Source organism: Nicotiana sylvestris, chromosome 1 (genome assembly GCF_000393655.2).
Source record: "Nicotiana sylvestris chromosome 1, ASM39365v2, whole genome shotgun sequence".
In the NCBI taxonomy this organism is placed as follows: Eukaryota; Viridiplantae; Streptophyta; class Magnoliopsida; order Solanales; family Solanaceae; genus Nicotiana; species Nicotiana sylvestris.
The window spans coordinates 11,728,014-11,749,674 of NC_091057.1; the positions used below are offsets into that span (position 1 = coordinate 11,728,014).

The window sequence follows — 21,661 nt, forward strand, 5'->3', positions numbered from 1 at the left end:
ATATGTTGAATGTGAGGAATGAGTCAAATAAGACTCACAATGGCTTGTTTTCTACATTTATTCTACGATAAAACTGCATATCATTTAAAAAATTAATATGAAATACAGAATTTCAATATTTCTACAAATTATCTACAAAATTTCTACAAACTGTTCATAACAGAATTTATCTTTATTTTCATGCATGTTCGTCTGGAACACTAAAGTTATTTGATATGCCAACATCTCCCGTTATAGAGGAATACAACTTATCTACAATTTTCTACAACTTTCACACATTATTTCCACCCAGTGAAATACAACTACAATAACATAAAACTTACATACAAATTTTATACAAAATTTATAAATATGTAATTTGTATATTTTGTATCTGATTTATACATATTAAAAATAATATTATACAACTTATCTACAAATTATCTACAATTTTCGTACATTATTTCTACTAAGTTATATACAACTACAATATAATACCACTTAAATATAATTTTTATACAATGTTGTTCAACTTTCATACAATAGTTAAATGAATAAAAGAAAAATAAATAAATAACAGAATATAATTTTCTACAATTTCTGCAAAATATAATATATGTCATGTCGTCGTCGTCGTCTTCTTCTTCGAGTTTCAATCCGAAATTCAGCTAAAACCAAGTCTAATCTTCATCAAAATCCCTCAAAATTGAGATATAAACTCCAAATCATATTCCTAATTATTTGCAACAACACCCAATCCAAACAAATAATGATTTTTGAAAACCCAAATTTGAATTCAAAGCTTCAAAGCTTTTTAATGGCTGTCAATGGTGGAATTACTGCTCTCTTTTCCTTTGCTTTGTATTACTGAAATTTGGACATAATTGCGTTTGATGTAGAAGAATTGTAGAAGATTTAGTCGTTTTTGATTTGTGAATTATAGAAGAATAATCAATTTTTTTTTTGAATTGTTTTTAGAATAATCAATTCGTTTTTGAATTGTAGAAGAATAATTGCGTTTGATGTAGAGATGCTAAATTTGAAACGAAACTGAGGAAGAAGATTAATGTGCGTGATTTGCGTTGTGGAAGATCTGTAAGAATATTTAATCCCCCAATTTTAGCGCGCCTAAATAAGGAAGCATACAGCTACAATGATTCTTTATTTAATGCATTGTCTATATTTTGTAGAAATATTATTAGTATGAAGGATAATATGTAAATTATGAACATGCCAATTGCCATGTATCTTGCATATGGACTTCAATCATTTAACCATGGTAAATTATATGTATTCTCATCTAATTAAATTAATTAACTATAGTGAGTTAATATAGTTTGGTGTAAACATCCGGTGTGGGTAAGTATTACCCGGTAATATAGTTTGGAACAAAATTTCCCTTCCTTTTGAAGGGTTGTAGTTGACTTACCCAAGATCTAAGTTTCCAGCTTGAAACCATAAGACCTGTGCTTATATGTAGCTCTGCTTAGCTACTTTTCCTTTACTAAAAACCCTTCCCTTAAATCAAATGGATACTCAATTAGTTAGAGGAGAATCATCTACATCTTCTCACTTCTCTTATGAAGTATTCCTCAGTTTTAGAGGTGAAGACACCCGAAAAACATTCACTGGTCATCTTTATTCCAAATTGGATAATGTTGGAGTTAAAACCTTCATTGATGATGAGGAATTGAGAAAGGGTGACGTGATTTCAAGAGAATTAGAGAAAGCAATTGAAGAGTCAAGAATTTCCATTATTGTTTTCTCAAGAAATTATGCTTCCTCTAGTTGGTGTCTAAATGAACTAGTTAAAATTCTTGAATGCAAAGAGAAATTAAAGCAGATGGTTTTGCCTATTTTCTATGATGTTGATCCGTCTGAGGTACGAAAGCAAACTGGGTTATTTGGGGAGGCTTTGGCTAAACATAAGGAACGATCAATTGGGCTTCAAATGGTTGAGAAATGGAGAGATGCACTTACTGAAGCTGCAAATTTTTGTGGATGGGATTTGCAAAATGTTGCTGACGGGTATACTTTCTTGATTCAACTATTTAAGTTTATTTGTTATTTGTATAATTGTTTATACGATGGGATAGATTGGAAAGCTACCTCTGAATTGTTTATATAATTATCTGCAACTCTTCAACCTCTTTCCAGCAATTTGAGAAGAAACAAAAAATTATTAATGGAGGATAAAAGTATTTTGTCTTTAAAAAATCACATTGCATGCGCGCGCGCACACACAAAAACAAACAAAAAAACTGAGGACTCCAAATGGAAATAGCGATTTAGTCTCCTTGAGGAAATGGTTTATACAGTAATGGAAAAGGCCTTCGTGTTAGGTTGAATGAGAGAATGACTGGCAGTTAAAAGAGGACGAAAGAGGAAGAAGCATTTGGATATAGGTTTTGGTGAAAAGTCAATAAAGCCCCTCATATTTGGGTAAAAGCAAAATGGGTACCTTGCTAAATTACTACCCTTATGTAATTATACTTATTCAATCAAACATGACAGTGACATTATTTAGTAATTACGTTGCGGCAAACAAGCAGGTCATTATAATTACACAACCAAGTAATTATGCATGGCTTTCGGTACAAACTTAAAGAGTTTAAGCTCTCTACATCGAGTGTATCAAAATATTTATCCAATTAGGTCTCTTATTATCTAATTACAGGTAAATTTCCTGATAAATATAGTGTAAAAATATCTTTATACTATCAATATATATAACTTAAATAATTTCTTAAAATATCCTATAGGAAGCGGTAAGTTATATACTTTACTGCTTAGATTGATCCCACTGTGTTATGTCTTGGCTATCAATTTTGATTTGACCATCAAATAGTTTCAAATATCAAAGTTTTATTTACTGGAGTAGTATTTCTTTTAATTTTTTGTTAGGCATGAATCAAAGTTTATTGAAAAAATTATACAACAAGTCCTACAAGAGGTCAACCAGACACCTCTAGATGTTGCTTGGCACCCAGTTGGAGTAGATTCTCGTGTCAAAGATATAGAGTTGTTATTGCAAAAGGAATGTGAAGATGAAGTTCGCATGATTGGTATTCACGGAGTTGGTGGTATAGGGAAAACAACTCTGGCAAAAGCTATATACAATAGAGAATTTCGGCGCTTCAATAGTAGTTGCTTCCTTTCAGATGTTAGATCAGAAGCTGAAGAATTTGGTCTTGTCAAGCTACAAGAGAAACTTCTTCAACAAGTACTCAAAACTAAGGACGTCAAAGTTGATAGTGTTGCTCAAGGCGTCAATTTAATCAAAGCAAGACTTGGGTCAAAGAAGGTTCTAATTCTTCTTGATGATGTGGACCACAAAAAACAATTAGAATCCTTAACACGAGAAAGAAGTTGGTTTGGTTCGGGTAGCTTAATAATTATTACAACCCGAGACAAGGATTTGCTACGTGGTCTTAGAGAAAAAGAGAGATATGAGGTCAAACTGTTAAATGACAATGAAGCTATGTTACTTTTTAGTTGGCATGCTTTTGACAGTCATTTTCCACCAAAAGATTATGTTAATTTTGCACAAGACATAATCAAATATTCAGGCGGGCTACCATTAGCTCTTGTAACATTCGGGTCACATTTACAAGGAAGTTCTGTAGAAGAATGGGGATACGAATTCGAAAAACTAAAAGCAATACCTCATATTGATATCCAAAAGATTCTCAAGATAAGCTTTGATGGACTTGATGGTGATACACAAACTGTGTTCCTTGATATTGCGTGCGCCTTCCATGGGTTTTATGAGCATGAAGTTACAGAAATATTGAATGCATGTGGCTTTCATGCTAAAAGTGCAATTGCAACTTTAGTCCAAAAACACTTGCTCCAAAGGGATGATCTTTATTTGGTGATGCATGATCTAGTGCGAGATATGGGAAGAGAAATTGTTCGCTTGGAATCAACTCGATACCCAGAAAAACGGAGCAGATTGTTCATCCCTCAAGAAGTTTGTGATGTTCTACAAGGAAATAAAGTCAGTAAATCTTTTATCTTTATCTTGGTTATAATATATATTTTTTAATTTAATTGTTTATTGCTTATAATTTCTGTTGTCATCATAAGAATTGAATTCATTTCTGGTTAGTAAGTATATTTGTAGTTGTTCTTTTAAATATAATCTAATATACATAAGAATCGAATTCATTTCTGGTTAGTAAGTATATTTGTAGTTGTTCTTTTAAATATAATCTAATATATACCTATCTTTAATGAGGGGTTGCTCTGATGGTAAGCAATCTCTACTTCCAACCAAGAGGTTGTGAGTTCGAGTCTCCCCAAGAGCAAGGTGGGAAGTTCTTGGAGGGAAGGATGTCGGGGGTCTATTTGGAAACAGCCTCTCTACCCCAGGGTAAGGGTAAGGTCTGTGTACGCACTACCCTCCCCAGACCCCACTAAGTGGGATTATACTGGGTTGTTGTTGTTGTTGTTGTTGTTGTTTAATTGGTACTACTGTCAGGTTTCTGGATGAAATTTATTCTCTTTATTTATCATTACTTTTTTCATTGATATTACCATGTGAACTTATTGAATGCTGCTAAACTAGGTTTTGAAAGACCGTCATCTTAGTTTTTGAGCAATTTTACATCCTCTAATGTGTAAGTTCATTTTTCTTGATACATATGGTATAACGCATTTTTCTCTCTTGATTTCTGGGACATAAGATGGTTCTTTTCATTGAACTACAGGGTTCCAAAAAGGTAGAAGTACTGAAGGTAGATCGACGAGCATTTAAGGGAGTGAACTTGAGCACTAAAGCATTTAAGAAAATGGAAAACCTTAGGGTTCTTATAATGGATGAGTTACATATTAGTGGAGATTTTGGGATGTTGTCCAAGGAGCTCAAATGGTTATCTTGGAAAAAATGTCCTTTAAATTGTATACCATCAAATTTTCCAGCTGAGAATCTAGTAGTTCTAGATATGCAGGAGAGTGATATCCAAGAATTTCGATTGAATTTGCAGGTTTGTTACTCAATTATACAATTTCATGAGTACTGTTATTGCAACTGAGTGAAAGAAAATCTTAATTGAAACTATATTTGGTTTATTTTTAGTGTTGTAGAAGTTTGAAGAAGTTGGATCTCTCTTATTGCAAGCAACTCAGAAGCACTCCAGACTTCAATGGCTCACTGAGTCTTGAGACTTTGTATCTCTATGGTTGCTCAAGTCTAATGGAGATCCATCCATCAATAGGAAATCTGGACAGACTAACTAAACTATATATGCGTGGTTGCAAAAAACTTACGGATCTTCCAAGCAGCATATGCCAGCTAATATCCCTTGATTCCTTGGACATTGATGACTGCTCATCAATAAAAATACTGCCAGATAACCTTGGAGATATGAAAAGTCTAAGATCTCTTTATGCATCTCGTACGGGTATAAAACAATTGCCTAGATCTGTTGAAATGCTACGAAATCTTCGAACTTTGTCAGCAGGAGGTGAAAAGTTAAGAGGCCAAAAGGAGTATTTCTGGAAGAGGAGTCCATTGGATACAATATTCCTTGCCAACTTTTGTATCTTATTTGAGCCTTACATATTGTAATTTGTCCGAGGCTGATATTCCTAGGGATATTGGGAGCTTATCCTCCTTAGAGCTTTTAGATTTGAGTGGCAACAGTTTCCATTGTCTACCCTTTGATTTTTGTAAGTTAGGATTCTTGAAGTGGCTGTATTTGAATGATTGTGAGAATCTTCAAACACTCCCGTCAGTATCAAATTTAGAGAATCTTGAAATTCTTGAACTTCAAAATTGCCAAAAATTGGCCAAGATTACAGAGTTGGACAACCTCCCTTCTATATGGTCGATCAACATGATTAATTGTAGTTCTCTGCAGAATCCATTCAATGAAGGCTTCTTTAGTGCACCTGCTCTATCATTTCCATCTAGAAAAGATCGATATATGCTTAGAGATATGGTTGGAAATATAGTTAGTCTCTCTCTCTCTCTCTCTCTCTCTCTCTCTCTCTCTCTCCTCTCTCTCTCTCTCTCTCTCTCATATTAATGATCTTGAGTCTTTGTTTGATGCAGGATCATTTAGAAATTTATCTCAAATGCAATGAGATTCCAAAAAGGTGCAACAATCAGATCAGAAGCTGGAGAATTTGGTCTTGTCAAGCTACAAGAAAAACTTCTCTTCTTCAACGAGTTCTCAAAAATGAGGAAATCCAAGTAGGCAGTGTTGCTCAAGACATCAATCTAATCAAAGCAAGACTTGGGTCAAAGAAGGTTCTAATTGTTCTTGATGACATGGACCACAAAAAGCAATTAGATTCCTTAACACGAGAAAGAAGTTAGTTTGGTTCGGGTAGTTTAATAATCAATACCATCCGAGACGAGCGATTGCTATGTCGGCTTGGAGAAAATGAGAGATATGAGGCCAAACTATTAAATGATAATGAAGCTATGTTACTTTTTAGTTTGGCATGCTTTTGACAGTCATTTCCCACCATAAGATTATGTTAATTTGGCACAAGACGTAATCAAATATTCGTGTAGGCTACCATTAGCTCTTGTGACATTGGGATCACATTTGTAAGGAAGATCGGCAGAAGAATGGAGATGCGAATTCAAAAAACTAAGAGCAATTCCTCATTGTGATATCCAAAAGATTCTCAAAATAAGCTTTGATGGACTTGACGGTGATACACAGACTGTTTTTCTTGATATTGCGTGCGCCTTCCATGGGTTTGAAGACCATGAAGTTACCAAAATATTAAATGCATGTGGTTTTCATACTAAAAGTGCAATTTCAACTTTAGTCCAAAAATACTTGCTCGTAAGATCTTGGAATCATTTGCAGATGCCTGATCTAGTCTGAGATATGGGAAGAGAAATCATTCGCATGAAATCACCCTTAGACCATGGCAAACAGAGTAGATTGTTCATCTCTCAAGAAGTTCGTGATGTTCTGCAAGGAAATGAATACAGTAAATCCTTCATCTTTATCTTGGTTATATATTTTTCTCAATTAAATTGTTTCTTGCTTATAATTTATGTTGTTGTCATTATGAATCATTTGTGCTTCATCTCTGATTGATAAGTATTTTTTTAGTTGTTTGTCAACCATTGTAAACTAGAAATGAAATTTGCTAAACTATAAACTCACACCAAAGGCCAAAAAATCACCTATTTAACAATTATCCAAATCTGTTTGCTGATGCATATTTCTTATTAAATTCTTATAAGTAACATGCTTATGGGCATAAACCATAGTATCTCCATGATCAGTCATTCAAAGATATTTGACTTTACTTAATTAATTGTGGAAATTAAGGTTGCTCGAAGAAAGCAGGCATGTGAACGTTTGAAAACTGTTGAATAGGTACATATGTGAAACATTATTTCTAGAACGATGTATATAAAATGTTCTTTTAAATATATTCAAATATACGTTCTATCTTTAATTGGTGCTACTATCAGTTTTCTGGATGAAATTTGTTCTCTTTATTCATCTTTATTTTTTTCCTTTGATGTTATCATGTTAACTTATTGAATGCTGCTAGACAGTTTTGAAAGACTCTCATCTTAGCTTTTGGGGCAATTTTACAATTGTTTAACATCCTCTAATGTGTATTTTTGTTTTTGTTCTTGTGTGTCCAACAATTTGTATAAAGCATTTTTCTCGCTTAATTTATGGGACCTAACATGAGCTTAAGTTACTTTTCTTTTCACTAAGCTGCAGGGTTCCGAAAATGTAGAAGTACTGAAGGTAGATCGAGGGACATTAAAGGGAGTGAACTTGAGCACCAAACCATTTGAGCAAATGAAGAATCTTAGGGTGTTTATAATCAATGAGTTACATATTAGTGGAGATTTTGGGTTGTCGTCCAAGAAGCTCAAATGGTTGTCTTGGCAAAACTGTCCTTTATAATGTATACCATCAAATTTTTCAGCTGAGAAACTTATATGCGGGAGACTGATACCCAAGAGTTTGGTTTGAATATGCAGGTTTGTTACCCGATTCTATAATTTTATGTGTGCTGTCATTGCAACCGAGTGAAAGAAAATGTTAATTGAAACTATATTTGGTTTACTTTTAGTGTTGTACAAGTTTGAAGAAGCTGAATCTCTCTAATTGCAACCAACTCAGAAATGGTTCACGGAGTCTTGAGACTTTGTATCTCTAGGAATGCTCAAGTCTGACGGAGATCCATCCATCAATAGGAAATCCCTTGATTAGTTGGAGTTTATGGACTGCTCATTAATAAAAACACTGTTAGATGACTTTGGAGATATGAAAAGTCTAAGATCTCCTTATGCATCTCGTACGAGTATAAAACAATTGCCTAGATCTGTTGAAATGCTCAGAAAACTGGTAACTTTGAGTGTGGGAGGTCAAAAGCTATAGGCCAAAAGGAGTATTTCTGGAAGAGGAGTCCATCAGGTACAATATTCGTTGCCAACTTTTGTATCCTATTTGAGCCTTACATACTCAACTTTTAGATTTGAGTGGCAACAGTTTCCATTGTCTACCCTTTGGTTTTTGTAAGTTAGGATTCTTGAAGTGGTTGTATTTGAATGATTGTGAGAATCTTCAAACACTCCCGTCAGTATCAAATCTTGGCCATCTTGAACTTGAAAATTGCCAAAAATTGGTCAAGATGACAGAGTTGGACAACGTCCCTTCTATATGGTCGATTAACATAATTAATTGTAGTTCAATATTCCGTCAGATCTACATCCTTTCAAAATTGTTCGAGTAATTCTAGTAGGAGAGTCATAATTTCTTTTCCTCCTCTGATTTTGAGAGACCACTGCTTGTTATGCTGATAGAAATTGAAACTATGGCTGTTGAAATAAAATAAATTCCCATTGCTTTTTCCTCATGATCATTTCTAGACTTCCTCGCTCATTAAATTTTATTCTTTTTCCCCGCTATCTTCAATAAAATGCGGTTTATTGATCGAGCTTCCTCCTTCTCGGGATAATATATTAACATTAATAAACAACAGAGAAATGATTATGTACTACGTTTTCATATGCGAAAACAAAAAAACAAAAAAAAACTCGCTTGAAGTATCAAATTATCGTCAAGGCTTATTGAACTAGTAAAATCTGCAGCAAAGGGAAAAAAGAAACAGTCAAAAGAGACTTCTACTGTCCCAGTTAGTGGAGTACAAACAAGGAGAACGCTGTCCAAATCCCAAAACATTTAATGGATGCCATTATATGGAATGTCAGGTCAATAAACACAATGCAAGCATTTGAAAGACTGATTACAATGCACAGAAAACATCATTTTGAGTTCATAGGAATCCTTGAGCCTATTCAACAGTCTCACAAAATGGAGAGGTATAGAGCAAGAATTGGTTTGGCACAGGCTGTGGTGAATGTGTCAAACAAGATTTGGGCTTTTATTGATGAAATTTTTGAGGTTACTAAATATAACATGACTCAACAGCTGACTTTGAGATTAATGCACTCTGAAACACATGTTGAGCTCATCCTTACACTAGTCTATGACAAATGTGATCGCACTGAAAGAATAGAACTATGGGATACGTTGTATGCAATGGCATCAGATATGACAGTACCTTGGCTAGTTGGAGGCGACTTTAATGTGATATGGGATGAGGAAGAGAAATATGGGGGATTGCCAGTTTCCCTCATTGAAGTAGATGACTTCAGACACTGCATCAATACCTGCAACTTGACAGACTTAGGTTTTAAAGGAAGCATATTTACATGGTGGAATGGAAGATCAGAGGAGGACTGCATTTTTAAAAGATTGGACAGATGTTTTGGCAATAATGAATTGCAACAGACCTTTCCTGGATTGGAGATAACTCACCTATCCAAAATCGGGTCTGATCATTGCCCAATGCTACTGAAATGTGATATAGAAACTCCTCCAATTAAGAAGTCATTCAGATTTCTTAACTTCTGGACAAAGCATGAAGCCTTCAAAGATGTAGTAAAGGAGAATTGGAATGTTGATTTTAGTGCTAACTCTTTCTGCATTTTTAACTACAAGTTAAAGAAGCTTAAACAAGCACTATCTACTTGGAGCAGAGCTACATATGGGGATATATTCCAGAAGATTGCAAGCCTTGAGGAGGTGGTCTTGGTTCATGAAAGACAATTTGAAGTCAATCCTACACAGATGAATAGACAAAGATTACAACAGGTCCAAGATGAAATGATTAAATATCTTGCATTAGAAGAAGAATTCTGGAGACAAAAAGCAGGCATGTTATGGTTCAAAGATGGCGATAGAAACATTAAATTCTTCCATGCTCAAGTTAATGGGAGAAGGAAGAGACTGAAATTATCAAGGATCCAGAATAGCCTTGGTAATTGGATTGAAGAAGATCACTTAATAGCAGAAGAAGTAGTAAAGTTCTACAAGGATCAATTTACAGAGAGTGCAGTTCCAAATGATTTTGATATTCTAAATCATATACCTTCAGTGGTAGATAGTGATCAACATGAAAGACTGATGGCTTTGCCCTCCAATGAAGAAGTGAAGAGAGCAATTATGGGGTTGAATGGGGACTCAGCTGGTGGACCGGATGGATTCACTGGAGCCTTTTACCGAACATACTGGGAAATTATTGAAGAAGATGTAGTCCGCATGGTCAAGGCATTCTTTTGTGATCAGCAGTTGCCAAAGAGTGTGACACACACAAACCTGGTTTTATTACCAAAGAAAAAAGAAGTTACGACCTTTGCGGACATGAGACCAATCAGTCTTAGCAACTTTGCTCACAAGATTTTCTCTAGGATTATTCATGAGAGGTTGGTTGAATTATTACCAAACATAATCTCAGAGGAACAGGCAGGTTTTGTAAAGGGCAGAAGCATAGCTGAGAACGTGCTGCTAACTCAAGAAATCATTAAGGATATCAGGTTGAGAACAAAAGCAGGTCCAAACGTTGTGATTAAGCTTGATATGACAAAAGCTTATGATAGGCTTTCATGACTATTCCTGACCAAAATACTAAGAAAAATGGGATTTCCTTAAGCTTTTATTGGCTTGATCTTTGATTTGATTGGGAACAATTGGTACTCTATTCTTATAAATGGTCAGCCTAATGGATTCGTCAAATCATCGAGGGGAGTTAAACAGGGTGACCCTTTGTCACCAACTCTATTCATTCTAGCAGCAGAAGCACTTTCTCGGGGATTGAATTCACTACACACTAACCTGTATTTCTGTGGATTTGGAATGCCAAAATGGAGCCCGAAAATAAATCATCTATCATACGCTGATGATACGATCATTTTCTGCTCATCTGATGAAACTTCATTGAGACTTGTCATGGAGGTTTTGCAAGCTTATGAATCATCATCTGGTCAACTGGTGAACAAAGCCAAATCAACCATATACCTGTATCATTTAACGGATAATGAGGTGATTAACAAGGTGGAAAGGATTATAGGCATAAAAAGACAAGGTTTCCCTATGACCTATCTCGGATGTCCTATTTTTTATGCAAGAAGAAGGGGAGACTATTACCAGGGATTAATCACCAAGGTTATGGACAAACTGCAGTCATGGAAAGGCAAACTCCTATCTGTAGGAGGCAGAGCGGTTTTGATCGCAAATGTCCTGCAGAGTATCCCAATTCATATGTTGTTAGCAGTTAATCTACCAAGTTATGTGATCAACAAATTACATAGCATTTTTGCCAAGTTTTTCTGGAGCAGCAATGTGGGAGGCAGCACTAGACATTGGGCGTCTTGGACTAACCTTTGTATGTCTTATGAAGAGGGAGGCATAGGTTCCAGGTCCCTACATGATGTATCCAAGGCACTGTTCTGCAAATTGTGGTGGAATTTCAGGACAAAGCCCAGTTTGTCGAGTGCATTTATTAGTCAAAAGTACTGCAAGAAACTAAATGCAGTAATTGTACCTTGGAAGGGTGGATCTCACGCGTGGAGAAAAATGCTATAATGTAGGGACTTGATTGAGCATCAAATCTACTGGAAACTGAGAATGGGATCAGCTCTATTTTGGTTCGACAATTGGACTGAGATGGGAGCCTTATATTTTCAAGTACCTGCAGAGTTTGGTATCGATGAGGATATTCATAATGTCAATGATATGGTTGAAAATGGTATGTGGAATGTGGATAAAATGTTTGAGAGCCTACCTGAAAATTTGGCACACCACATTGTGCAGAATATTAGACCACCAACTGAAAGTTCACAGTTAGATACTCCTTTCTGGATGCTTGAAACAAGGGGACATTTTACAGTAAAGTCTGTATGGGATTACGTGCGAAGAAGAGCCAACCCAAGATTAGCTTGCAAGATGATATGGGTAAAAGGTTTACCTTTCAAGATATCATTCTTCCTGTGGAAGGTGTGGAGAGTCAAACTACCACTTGATGATTTCTTACATAAACTAGGATACTCCATGCCATATAAATGTTGTTGTTGTGCTGATCCTAAGGAGGAGTCATTACTACATCTGTTCTTCACATCCAATGCAGCTAGAAGTGTTGGACTTACTTCCTGAGGAGAGCAGGAATTGCATTAGATGGGTTTTCATTACATCAAGCAATTACAAAGTGTTGGACAACACCAGTTGTACCTAGATTGAAGCCCGTATTACAAGCTTTACCTGCATGCATTGTATGGGAACTTTGGAAGAGAAGAAACAGTTTGAAATATGGAGAAGCAGTGTCAGTGAGCAGAGTTATTTACCAGGTGTCGTCTACTGTGCAAGCACTGGTCCAACTGAAAAAGCCTGGACTACGTGTGCCTCAGAAGTGGCTGGACTTATTGACAATGATAGAGCAATACACACCTCGACTGAAATATGATAAAGTTTTATGGGAATTTCCTTCAAGAGGATGGATCAAAGTGAATACGGATGGAGCATGTAGAGGGAACTCACGGAGGAGTTCAATTGGTTTCTGCATAAGGGATGAGGTAGGTGATTTGATATATGCAGAAGGAAGAGAGATTTCTGAAGAAACCAACAATGAATCAGAAGCGGTAGCTATTGTGGAGGCATTGAAGATGTGCAAAATTTTTAATTATTTTCAGATATGACTGCAGACAGATTCTATGCTATTAAAGAACATTATAGAGGAATCATGGAAGCCTCCTTGGTATATTACTGAACATGTAGAGGAGATTTTAAGATTGAAGGAACAAAGTATCATCAAGGTCACACACATATTCAGAGAAGGGAATACATTAGCAGACCACCTTGCCAATTATGCTCTAGATGAAGGAAATACTGAATGCCATGGTTTCTGGGATATGGACTCAAAAGGAAGGAGGATTATTAACGAAGATAAGATGCAATGTCCTTACATAAGAGTGAAGGTTGCAAGGAAGTAGGAGGAAAAAGGGAAGGATCAAAGCCAAAAAGGAGATAAATATGGAGTGGAACAAAGGCAAAATGAGGAGGAGAAACGGACTGGACTTAACTGATCAGCAGGGTCGAATCCTATGGGAAGAGATCTTGATGATTTTCTGTTATACTAACATTTGGTGTTTTGTGCAGGAAATGGTAATGTGGAAATGACTTATCATGATTGTCAATTTCAATGGGTGGTATTAGTACATGGTACTCAATCCCTTGAAAGAGATATCATGATATACACAAGCAGGGAACAAAGGAACAGAATGCCCAGCTTTTATACATGGGGCAGTGAAGTTGAGTCTAATGCACAAGTTGTGATACCCCCTCAAGTATCAAAATGCTTATGGCATTCAATTTTGCAACATTTAGAGACAACATCTGATAAAGAACAAAAGCACTACAATAATCGAGCACAAAAGTAATGGCCTAAGGCATTGGAAACAAATTCAGCATGGGGTGCAAGCGTGCATTCAATTCCTTGGATATACAACAACCTTGGTGTAGAAGTGTTTAATTTTGAGGAGAATCTGGACATTAATCAAAAACAAATGCAACATTTATTAGATTGGAGTGATGCTGAGCTTAAGCTTTTGACAAGATGCTAAAGGCATTGGAAACACAACAAGCATGTGGAGCTCGCATGAATTCGAGAAAAGCTGGAAACAAAGGCCGATGCAGTTTTTGATTTTTAAATGCACGAATGGTTCATCCGAGAGATGGAATGCACGCATGCTTCTACCATTTTTAAATGAAAGAATGCTTCTAGCTGATTGGATATCTACTGTCTTATGCACGCCTATTTCCTTGGAAAATGCAGAGTACATATGCAAATGTCACGGCACTCTATGCATATTTTTTAATGAACTTTCAATTGGTGGTATTAATTCCATGCATTCATTCCAATGGAAGGGATTTAAAAATAGGCAAAAACAGTACAATGCATCGTGGGCTTCACTGTTTAATACTTTGCACGATGCATCATGGGCAACAACAGTACTATGCATCATGGGTATTTTTAATACAGTGCACGCTTCAGCTTTTCATTCGAAGTGCTATTGTCCAATTTTTATTTCTTTTTTACAAGCCTGCGATTTGGAGCTTGCCTATGGAAGGAAACACGAGGCACGCATGGATGCTGGCAGTTTTCAAAACCAAAGCAGCTGGGCAGTGCTTTCTTTGGAGGACATTTTAATTTCCAACAGGGATGCACGCCTGTTTTCACATGGAAATGCATGCTGGAAATGTAAAATATGCTGGATAAGAATGCTTTGGACATTTGAGCATGCACTTGATTTGCACAATTCGAGAAAAGCTGGATTGCAGCATGTGCGACCACAGGGATGCAATTCAAGGCAGATTATGTCCAACAGTTACTACTGAAAGTAACTCGAGTGTAGTAATACACGTAGATGAAATGCAGTATACTATGACTGGATGCACGCCTGCAACGTTTGCGACTGACTTGGGAATAGGATTACGCCTGTTAATGGCTGCAATTGTTCCTTTGAATGCGGGCATGATTTCGAGAAGCAGGATCTCGAGAAAATTCCAGCTCTGTTTTCGACAAAAGGTGTAATTAATTAAGGGCCAGTGATTAAACAATGGCCAGTGCTCACATTTTCAGTGCAGGAACAGGAAGGGGATCGAAGGAAAATAGTATACGCATGGGATGGGGTGCTGGAGCAAAGTGCTGGAGAATACACATGCTCATTGCTACTGTGACAGTGAGCATTAGAGGAGATTTGGGGAATGGGCCATCGCATGGTAATCTTCAGTTTGTAAACACTAACGAAGGCCTGGAGATTCGACACTGGATTAGCATCTTTTACTGACAAAGCTCCGATGGGATGGCAATCAAAACAAAGGTTTCTATCGACCTGGGAAGAATTTGTTGAGCAAAGTGGCTGTGGAAATACTAATCAGTGGACTAGCTTTTAATTTGGCAAATTTTATCAGTAATAGGTTTAATTCATGGGCTAATTTTACTATACAATGATTAGTAATACTTGTGATATCAATTTTGAATGATCTACTCAATTTTGATAATAAGGTACATGTATTTTACAAAGTTTATGCTTTACATTTCGTAGGACATCAAGACATTTGTATTTCTTATTTTTATATATATAAAATCTAACCATAGGCGCATACCTAGCGGATTGCCAAAAAAAAAAACTTTTCGTTAAAGCAGGAAGAATTGCGTATAGGTGTTCATAACACGCAGCGGAAACAATAATAATTTTAGGCAGATACTTTCGTGTTTAAAATTATTTACAAGCAAAAGATCGAATCTAAGACGTATCTGGTGAAGAGAGTCTCGTTTCAAAATTCTTTGATAGTGCGAAAACTTTATGTGCATCCACAGCGAGACCAATCTTTACTATCAATTCTTTGATCAACGAAACCCGCGAACAAACTGAATGAGAAACTCATGCTGAAATTTTTCTCAAACATCTCAACTCAATGGTAGAAGAACAAAAAATAATTTTCTTGTAATAATATTTTCTCCCTTGACTTTGTACAACAACGGCAAATTTTCTCTATCGCCTTTATATAGTATCACCTATAAATCCAGTTCCTGTTTGGTTGAGGTAATGATTTATTTGGGGTAAATATTTAATTCCAAAATTAAATTTTATGGAATTTTTCTAAGAGATTTTTACATATATGTACTATATTAAAAACTTATTTACCATTTCAAAATGTGTGGTTAGTCGTTAAAATCCTCTTGTATCGTCATAAATTTTAAAGATATTTATTTGAAAACTAAATTATTAAAGCTTCAAATTAACGTAACAGTAACAAATTCGACTTTTATACTCTGATTATGTTATCTGGGAAAAATCAATAAGGATTTTTGCAAAAAATAACTAGGGCACCTAATTCCAACTCTAGATGTGTTAGTTTGTTACTTCAGTTTATTTGAGCAAAGTCCAAAAATGCACGTCAAATCAGTATAATCACTTATGCAGTGACCAATTTTAGAACACCATTTAAAATCACTAGAGTTCTTCAAAGCTTAGACATCCCACTTATCTTTCATTTTTGTTACGAAAAGTGAAAGTTGTTTCGCTTAGTACAAGATTACTTCTCGCTATCAAAGTTATGTTTCTCAGTGAGACGACAACAATAATAACAAACCCAGCGTAATTTTATAAGTGAGATCTGGAAAAGGTAGTGTATACGCAGACCGTACTCCTATCTTATAAATATAAAGAAGTTGTTTCCGATAGACTCTTGGCTCAAGGAACAGTGAAAATAAAGCAGCCAAGCAACAAACAATAATAACAACAATGTAATATGATAACAGACGCAAATGATACATTTTGAGTGAGACATGTTCACAAATTGCTTTAATTCACTTGAACTAGTTGCTGAAGCACAAATCAACTAGTATCTTGTAATTTAAACCATGAAAATGATAATTGAACAGGACAAAAAGTGAGTGTATATATATTCTGTGCGCGCCCGATATTTTCGTGTTATGACTGATAACTTATGAGTTCAACTGAATCCAATATATATATTCTGTGTGCGCGATGTTTTTGTGTTATGAATGATAACTTATGAGTTCAACTGAATCCAATATTAGAATTCACTAAAAATTATGTATATAAAAACACATAATTCTGTCAAATATTAACATCATAATTTCAAATGTGAAATAAATTCAATACGAAAAACTTTAAAAATTGAACCTATCAATTTTAGTTACTAGATATACATGTGATCTGGGATCGATCCCTCCTTAATGTTATCTAGGTCGAGCCTGTTGCACAGGGCTTATCTGGTGCGGTTTACATTCCTTGTGTGGTTTGCAGGATATTATATAGTGGGAGTTTACCCAGTACACACAGAATGCCCGCCCGAAGGAAAGAGGCTGTAGCGGCCGCGAGTTTTTCAGGAGTTCCAAACAAAAAAAAAAAATACTACATCAGCCTCCTTTGGTTGCTCTAGCTGCTCAAACATAAGTTTTTAATGACGCAGGATTGGATTTAGTAATACCTAAAACTAGGGGTGTACATAGGTCGGGTTGATTTGGATTTTACAATTACCAAACCAAACCAATTGTGTCGGATTATTAAATCTAAAGACCAAACTAAACCAATAAAACTCGGATTTTTCACTCTCGGGTTTTCGGGTTATTCGGGTTTTTTTAGGGTTTTTTTCCGGTAAAATCTTCGTAGAATAAAATATATAAATTATGCTCAAAATATTTCTTTAGTCCTAGTAAGATACAACTATATAAAGTATTTTCTAAGAAAATAATACGAAATATGAGATATGTCATGCCATTATCCTAAATTATTCAACAATAAAGACAATAAAATTATGTAATATAAATATTGCTAATTAAAAAGTCATAATAAAAATAAACATAATCTAAAAGTACTAAGTCATGCTAAAATAAGTAGACTAATAAGGTATTATTAAATACATGACTAAATGCTAAAGAAAAAATAAAAATGGTTATACATTTTTATCTAAATTATTGCAAAACAAAAAATAGATATTCAATACATTCCCGTTCGTAATATCGAATTAAATGTTTTTTGTTAGAACTAGTATTGATTTGATTTTGGTTTGGGCTTTTGTTAGTACTATTTAATTTACTAATGTTAATGGCTATAAACTTATTGGAACATTCAAAAGTTCTAAGTCCAACCTTAAAATAATACCTCAAAAAATAAAATTATAAAATCTTTTAAGAAAGATTTATAAATTACATCACAATAAGTATATTTATATATTAAATATATCTAAAATTTATATATATGTAATGTCGAGTTGGTTTGGTTTCGGTTTGACTTTCTTTAGTTAAAACCAAACCAATTATGGTCGGGGTAATTTTTTCCAATACCAAACCAAATCAAACCAGTCCATAATCGAGTTTATTTTTCTCAGTTTGACTCAAATTATCGGGTTGGTGCGATTTGTTGATTTCCCTTTATAGACGGCTGCTTAAAACCCAAAAGGCAAAAGACATAGTAAGAAATGACAAAATATCAAAAGAGATGGGATTTTCTATTAAACTACCTTATCTCTTTGGATTTGGTAGGTGAAGTGAAGCTTATAACGCCAAGAAATAAAATTTGGTGGGGTTGGTGGGAGATATTTTAGAGATAGTTTATACTTCAAATGAGACCATTTTATTTCCACCAAGTATTTCAACAAAAATAAATACAAATAAATGACTAATGATTAAGTCTGTCATTCAAGAACTAAGCTATTAAACACAAATCACAAAAACTGCATACAAGGAAAAAATCACATAGAAAATAGAAACAAAATCACCATGTCTAACAACACTTATTTCATTTATATCCCAAGCAAGTTGTAGTTAACTATATGAATTTTCGCTCAACAAATCGCTTCGTTTAAGCAAAATCATGCAATCTCGGGGAACACAAAAGAAAGAAAAAAAATCCTTATTGGCATTAATATTTGCCTTCATTGATCAAACTTACAACTAGCGATGTTCCACACTACCATCCCCTCTCCGCTACTAAGAAGTGAAAATTATCATGTGAAAACAATCTCTTATTGAATACAGGGTAAAACTCCGCGCATTGTTGTCCATCCTTTACTAAAACTCCGCGCATAACGAGAGCTAAGTGCACCAGATTACCTTTACTTTTGCAAAATTAAATAGATGACAAAAGACAAGAAATTACCAAAAAGGGATGGGCGTCTTCACTCTTCTAATTAAACCATCTTTATATTTTTGGTAGGTGAAATAAAGCTTAAAACATCAATATAAGAAAATATGGTGGTGGGAAATCTGCTTTAACATCAATAAATTTTGAACAAGCAAAAATCAACTGAAAAAGGAAAAGTGTTGCTTTGATTTCTTGAAACAAAATCATACACCAAAAGGCAAATGGATCTAACTTACTACAATATCATACCACACCACCAACCATACTCAATCTTATTCAACACATCTTGGTCTTACTTTCAAATAAGACCATATCTTTTCCAGCAAAACATGCCACTTCCTCCCAAATATATCACCAACAATATTCAAAATACTAGTATCCTAAACAAAATCAAAGTATTAAATGCAAAACAATCATGCCGCGACAATGTTGTTCTCCTCTGTGTTCATTCAGTACCTGTAGTGAGCAGGCTTGTAAGGACCTTCAACTGGTACGCTGATGTAGTCAGCTTGATCCTTGGAAAGTTTGGTAAGCTTGGCTCCGAGCTTTCCAAGATGAAGTGCAGCAACCTTCTCGTCGAGGTGTTTTGGCAAGACGTACACCTTCTTCTCATACTTACCACTGCTCTTCTCATTCCACAACTCGAGTTGGGCAATGACTTGGTTAGTGAAAGAACAGGACATCACAAAACTTGGGTGTCCAGTGGCACATCCCAAGTTCATGAGACGACCCTCGGCCAAAACAATGATGCCACTGTTGGTGTCAGGGAAGACCCATCTGTCAGTTTGAGGCTTAATTGTGATCCTCTTGACACCAGGGTAGGTCTCGAGACCGAGCATGTCGATTTCGTTGTCAAAGTGACCAATGTTGCAAACAATGGCATTGTTCTTCATCTTCCTCATGTGGTCAACCATGATAATGTCCTTGTTACCGGTTGTGGTGACAAAGATATCAACATCAGAAACAACGTCCTCAAGAGTAAGAACTTGGAGACCTTCCATGGTAGCCTGGAGAGCACAGATCGGGTCAATCTCGGTCACGATCACACGGGCACCGGCTTGTTTCAAGGCAGCAGCACATCCCTTTCCGACATCTCCATAACCGGCAACAAGGGCAACCTTTCCGGCAATCATAACATCAGTAGCCCTCATGAGACCATCGGGCAGTGAGTGGCGGCATCCGTACAAGTTGTCAAACTGGAAACAAAAAGGATCCAATACAATTGTCAGTCTATGAGCTAAATAACAAACATCACCTTGATATAAGCTAATCATCTACTATTTTATGCATCTCCAACAACTAAGGAGAATGTCACATTTGATTCCTCAAACCAATATTGCTACCAAACCAATGGATTAGACTTCTATTAGTCAAACATGGAGCTACAGTCAAATCTCTCTATAACAGCTCCATTAATTCCAAATTTTTTTGGATGTTAATAGAAAATTGTTGTTATAGAGAATATATATTATAACATAGCATGAAAACTGATCCAAAAAAATTGGCGGCTATTATATAACGATGTTGTTACAGAGAGGTCTTATAAAAGTAAATCAAGTTTCCATTCTTCAACATCGTATGTGGAAAATAGTACACTTTAAGAATTAAATATTAAAATCCAGAAGATTAATCATTCTTTTCCTCTAAGGAAACAACCGATACGAGAAAGTCGATCAGGCATTTAAGAGACAATCTACTCTATGTTTAACAATAATGATCTAGTGAAATATGCATATACCACACAAATATCTCACCAAATCAAGTTACAATTTTTCTAATCCGTGACCAAAAAACAAAAACAGAATTCTCTAATCGGAAAAGATGTCAATTTTTAGCTTTTAAAGTCCAGCACTAAATAAAAGCATTTATTTCCTCCACTTACCAAAAACAGTTAAAGATTCATTTACAAAATTCAACTAACAGTTCACCCTATACTTAAACAATACAAATCAACCAACATTAAGTTCAAAGTATAGTTCCTATGTATCAGATCCAAGTAATGATCAACCATTCCTACCAGATCTAAATAAAAGAAACAATTCACACGACCAATACACATAAATCTGAAACACAAGAAACAAAATAAAGTACGAAAACATGTGTATACCTTGCTCTTGGTAACAGAGTCGTTAACATTAATAGCGGGGAAAAGCAAAGTTCCATTAGCCTGCATCTGATAAAGCCTCTTAACACCAGTGGTAGTTTCCTCAGAAACACCGACGAGTCTTTCCTTCATCTTAGTATACTTTAAAGGATCAGTCTTTAAACTTTCCTTAATAATAGTAAGCACAAGCTGAAACTCAGCATTATCGGTGGAGTTAGGATCTGGGATTGTCCCATTCTTAGCAAACTCTTCTTCTGCCTTAACACCCTCATGAATCAAGAGTGTAGCATCACCACCATCATCGACGATCAAGTCAGGCCCACCTCCTGGACCCCAGTCAAGTGCCCTCTCAGTGCACCACCAGTACTCCTGCAAATTCATCAAAATTCATCACCAACTATAACTATAAAATCACAGAACTATTTGTTGTCACAAAATTGTCAAGTTAAAAGTAACTGAAATTTATCATCTTATACCAATAAAGTCACTAAACTATATCTGCTCAACTTTGAAAGTTGAGATCTAAAACAAGCCATACATATTTGTGTAGCTATAAATTATCTTAT

The 21,661-nt window shown here is 35.4% G+C and overlaps 3 protein-coding genes across 6 annotated transcripts in view; 2 read left to right on the top strand and 1 right to left on the bottom strand.

Annotated features, from left to right (window-relative positions):
- The first annotated feature begins 1,404 nt into the window (after positions 1-1,404).
- LOC104245476 (disease resistance protein Roq1-like) lies at positions 1,405-8,835 on the top strand. 4 transcript variants are annotated; one of them, XM_070165952.1, is made up of 5 exons: positions 1,405-2,007; positions 2,884-3,979; positions 4,692-4,967; positions 6,038-6,936; positions 7,692-7,929. In XM_070165952.1, exons 1-4 carry the CDS (start codon positions 1,508-1,510, stop codon positions 6,302-6,304), a joined length of 2,139 nt encoding a protein of 712 aa, XP_070022053.1. In that variant the 5' UTR covers positions 1,405-1,507; the 3' UTR covers positions 6,305-6,936; positions 7,692-7,929. The 4 variants fall into 4 exon arrangements, with proteins under 4 accessions (XP_070022053.1, XP_009799389.1, XP_009799386.1 ...); XM_009801087.2 differs by having other exon boundaries at positions 7,686-7,800; XM_009801084.2 differs by lacking the exon at positions 7,692-7,929 and adding an exon at positions 5,060-5,936 and having other exon boundaries at positions 6,038-6,126.
- Positions 8,836-11,948: 3,113 nt separating this feature from the next.
- Positions 11,949-13,306, top strand: LOC138890187 (uncharacterized). Its single transcript, XM_070173555.1, has 3 exons — positions 11,949-12,317; positions 12,452-12,955; positions 13,019-13,306. The coding sequence occupies exons 1-3, from the start codon at positions 11,949-11,951 to the stop codon at positions 13,304-13,306; spliced, it is 1,161 nt and encodes a 386-aa protein (XP_070029656.1).
- Positions 13,307-19,158: 5,852 nt separating this feature from the next.
- The window catches only part of LOC104246750 (adenosylhomocysteinase), a gene marked incomplete at its 5' end in the record, with an annotated part of 28,924 nt that continues 26,421 nt past the window's right edge, over positions 19,159-21,661 (bottom strand). The window contains 2 exon segments of the mRNA NM_001302609.1: positions 19,159-20,187; positions 21,099-21,464. Of these exon segments, the coding sequence (NP_001289538.1) occupies positions 19,441-20,187; positions 21,099-21,464 (1,113 nt within the window). The 3' untranslated portion in view covers positions 19,159-19,440.

What these genes read in the sequence shown, in the direction of transcription:
- LOC138890187 (XM_070173555.1), top strand. Translation starts at nt 11,949, where the DNA reads ATGGGATCAGCTCTATTTTGGTTCGACAATTGGACTGAGATGGGAGCC. An exon ending in TATCATTCTTCCTGTGGAAG is followed by an intron (nt 12,318 to 12,451) that starts GTGTGGAGAGTC and finishes CAATGCAGCTAG; the next exon opens with AAGTGTTGGACTTACTTCCT. An exon ending in CCAACAATGAATCAGAAGCG is followed by an intron (nt 12,956 to 13,018) that starts GTAGCTATTGTG and finishes ATATGACTGCAG; the next exon opens with ACAGATTCTATGCTATTAAA.
- LOC104245476 (XM_009801084.2), top strand. Translation starts at nt 1,508, where the DNA reads ATGGATACTCAATTAGTTAGAGGAGAATCATCTACATCTTCTCACTTC. An exon ending in TTGCAAAATGTTGCTGACGG is followed by an intron (nt 2,008 to 2,883) that starts GTATACTTTCTT and finishes ATTTTTTGTTAG; the next exon opens with GCATGAATCAAAGTTTATTG. An exon ending in ATGTTCTACAAGGAAATAAA is followed by an intron (nt 3,980 to 4,691) that starts GTCAGTAAATCT and finishes ATTGAACTACAG; the next exon opens with GGTTCCAAAAAGGTAGAAGT.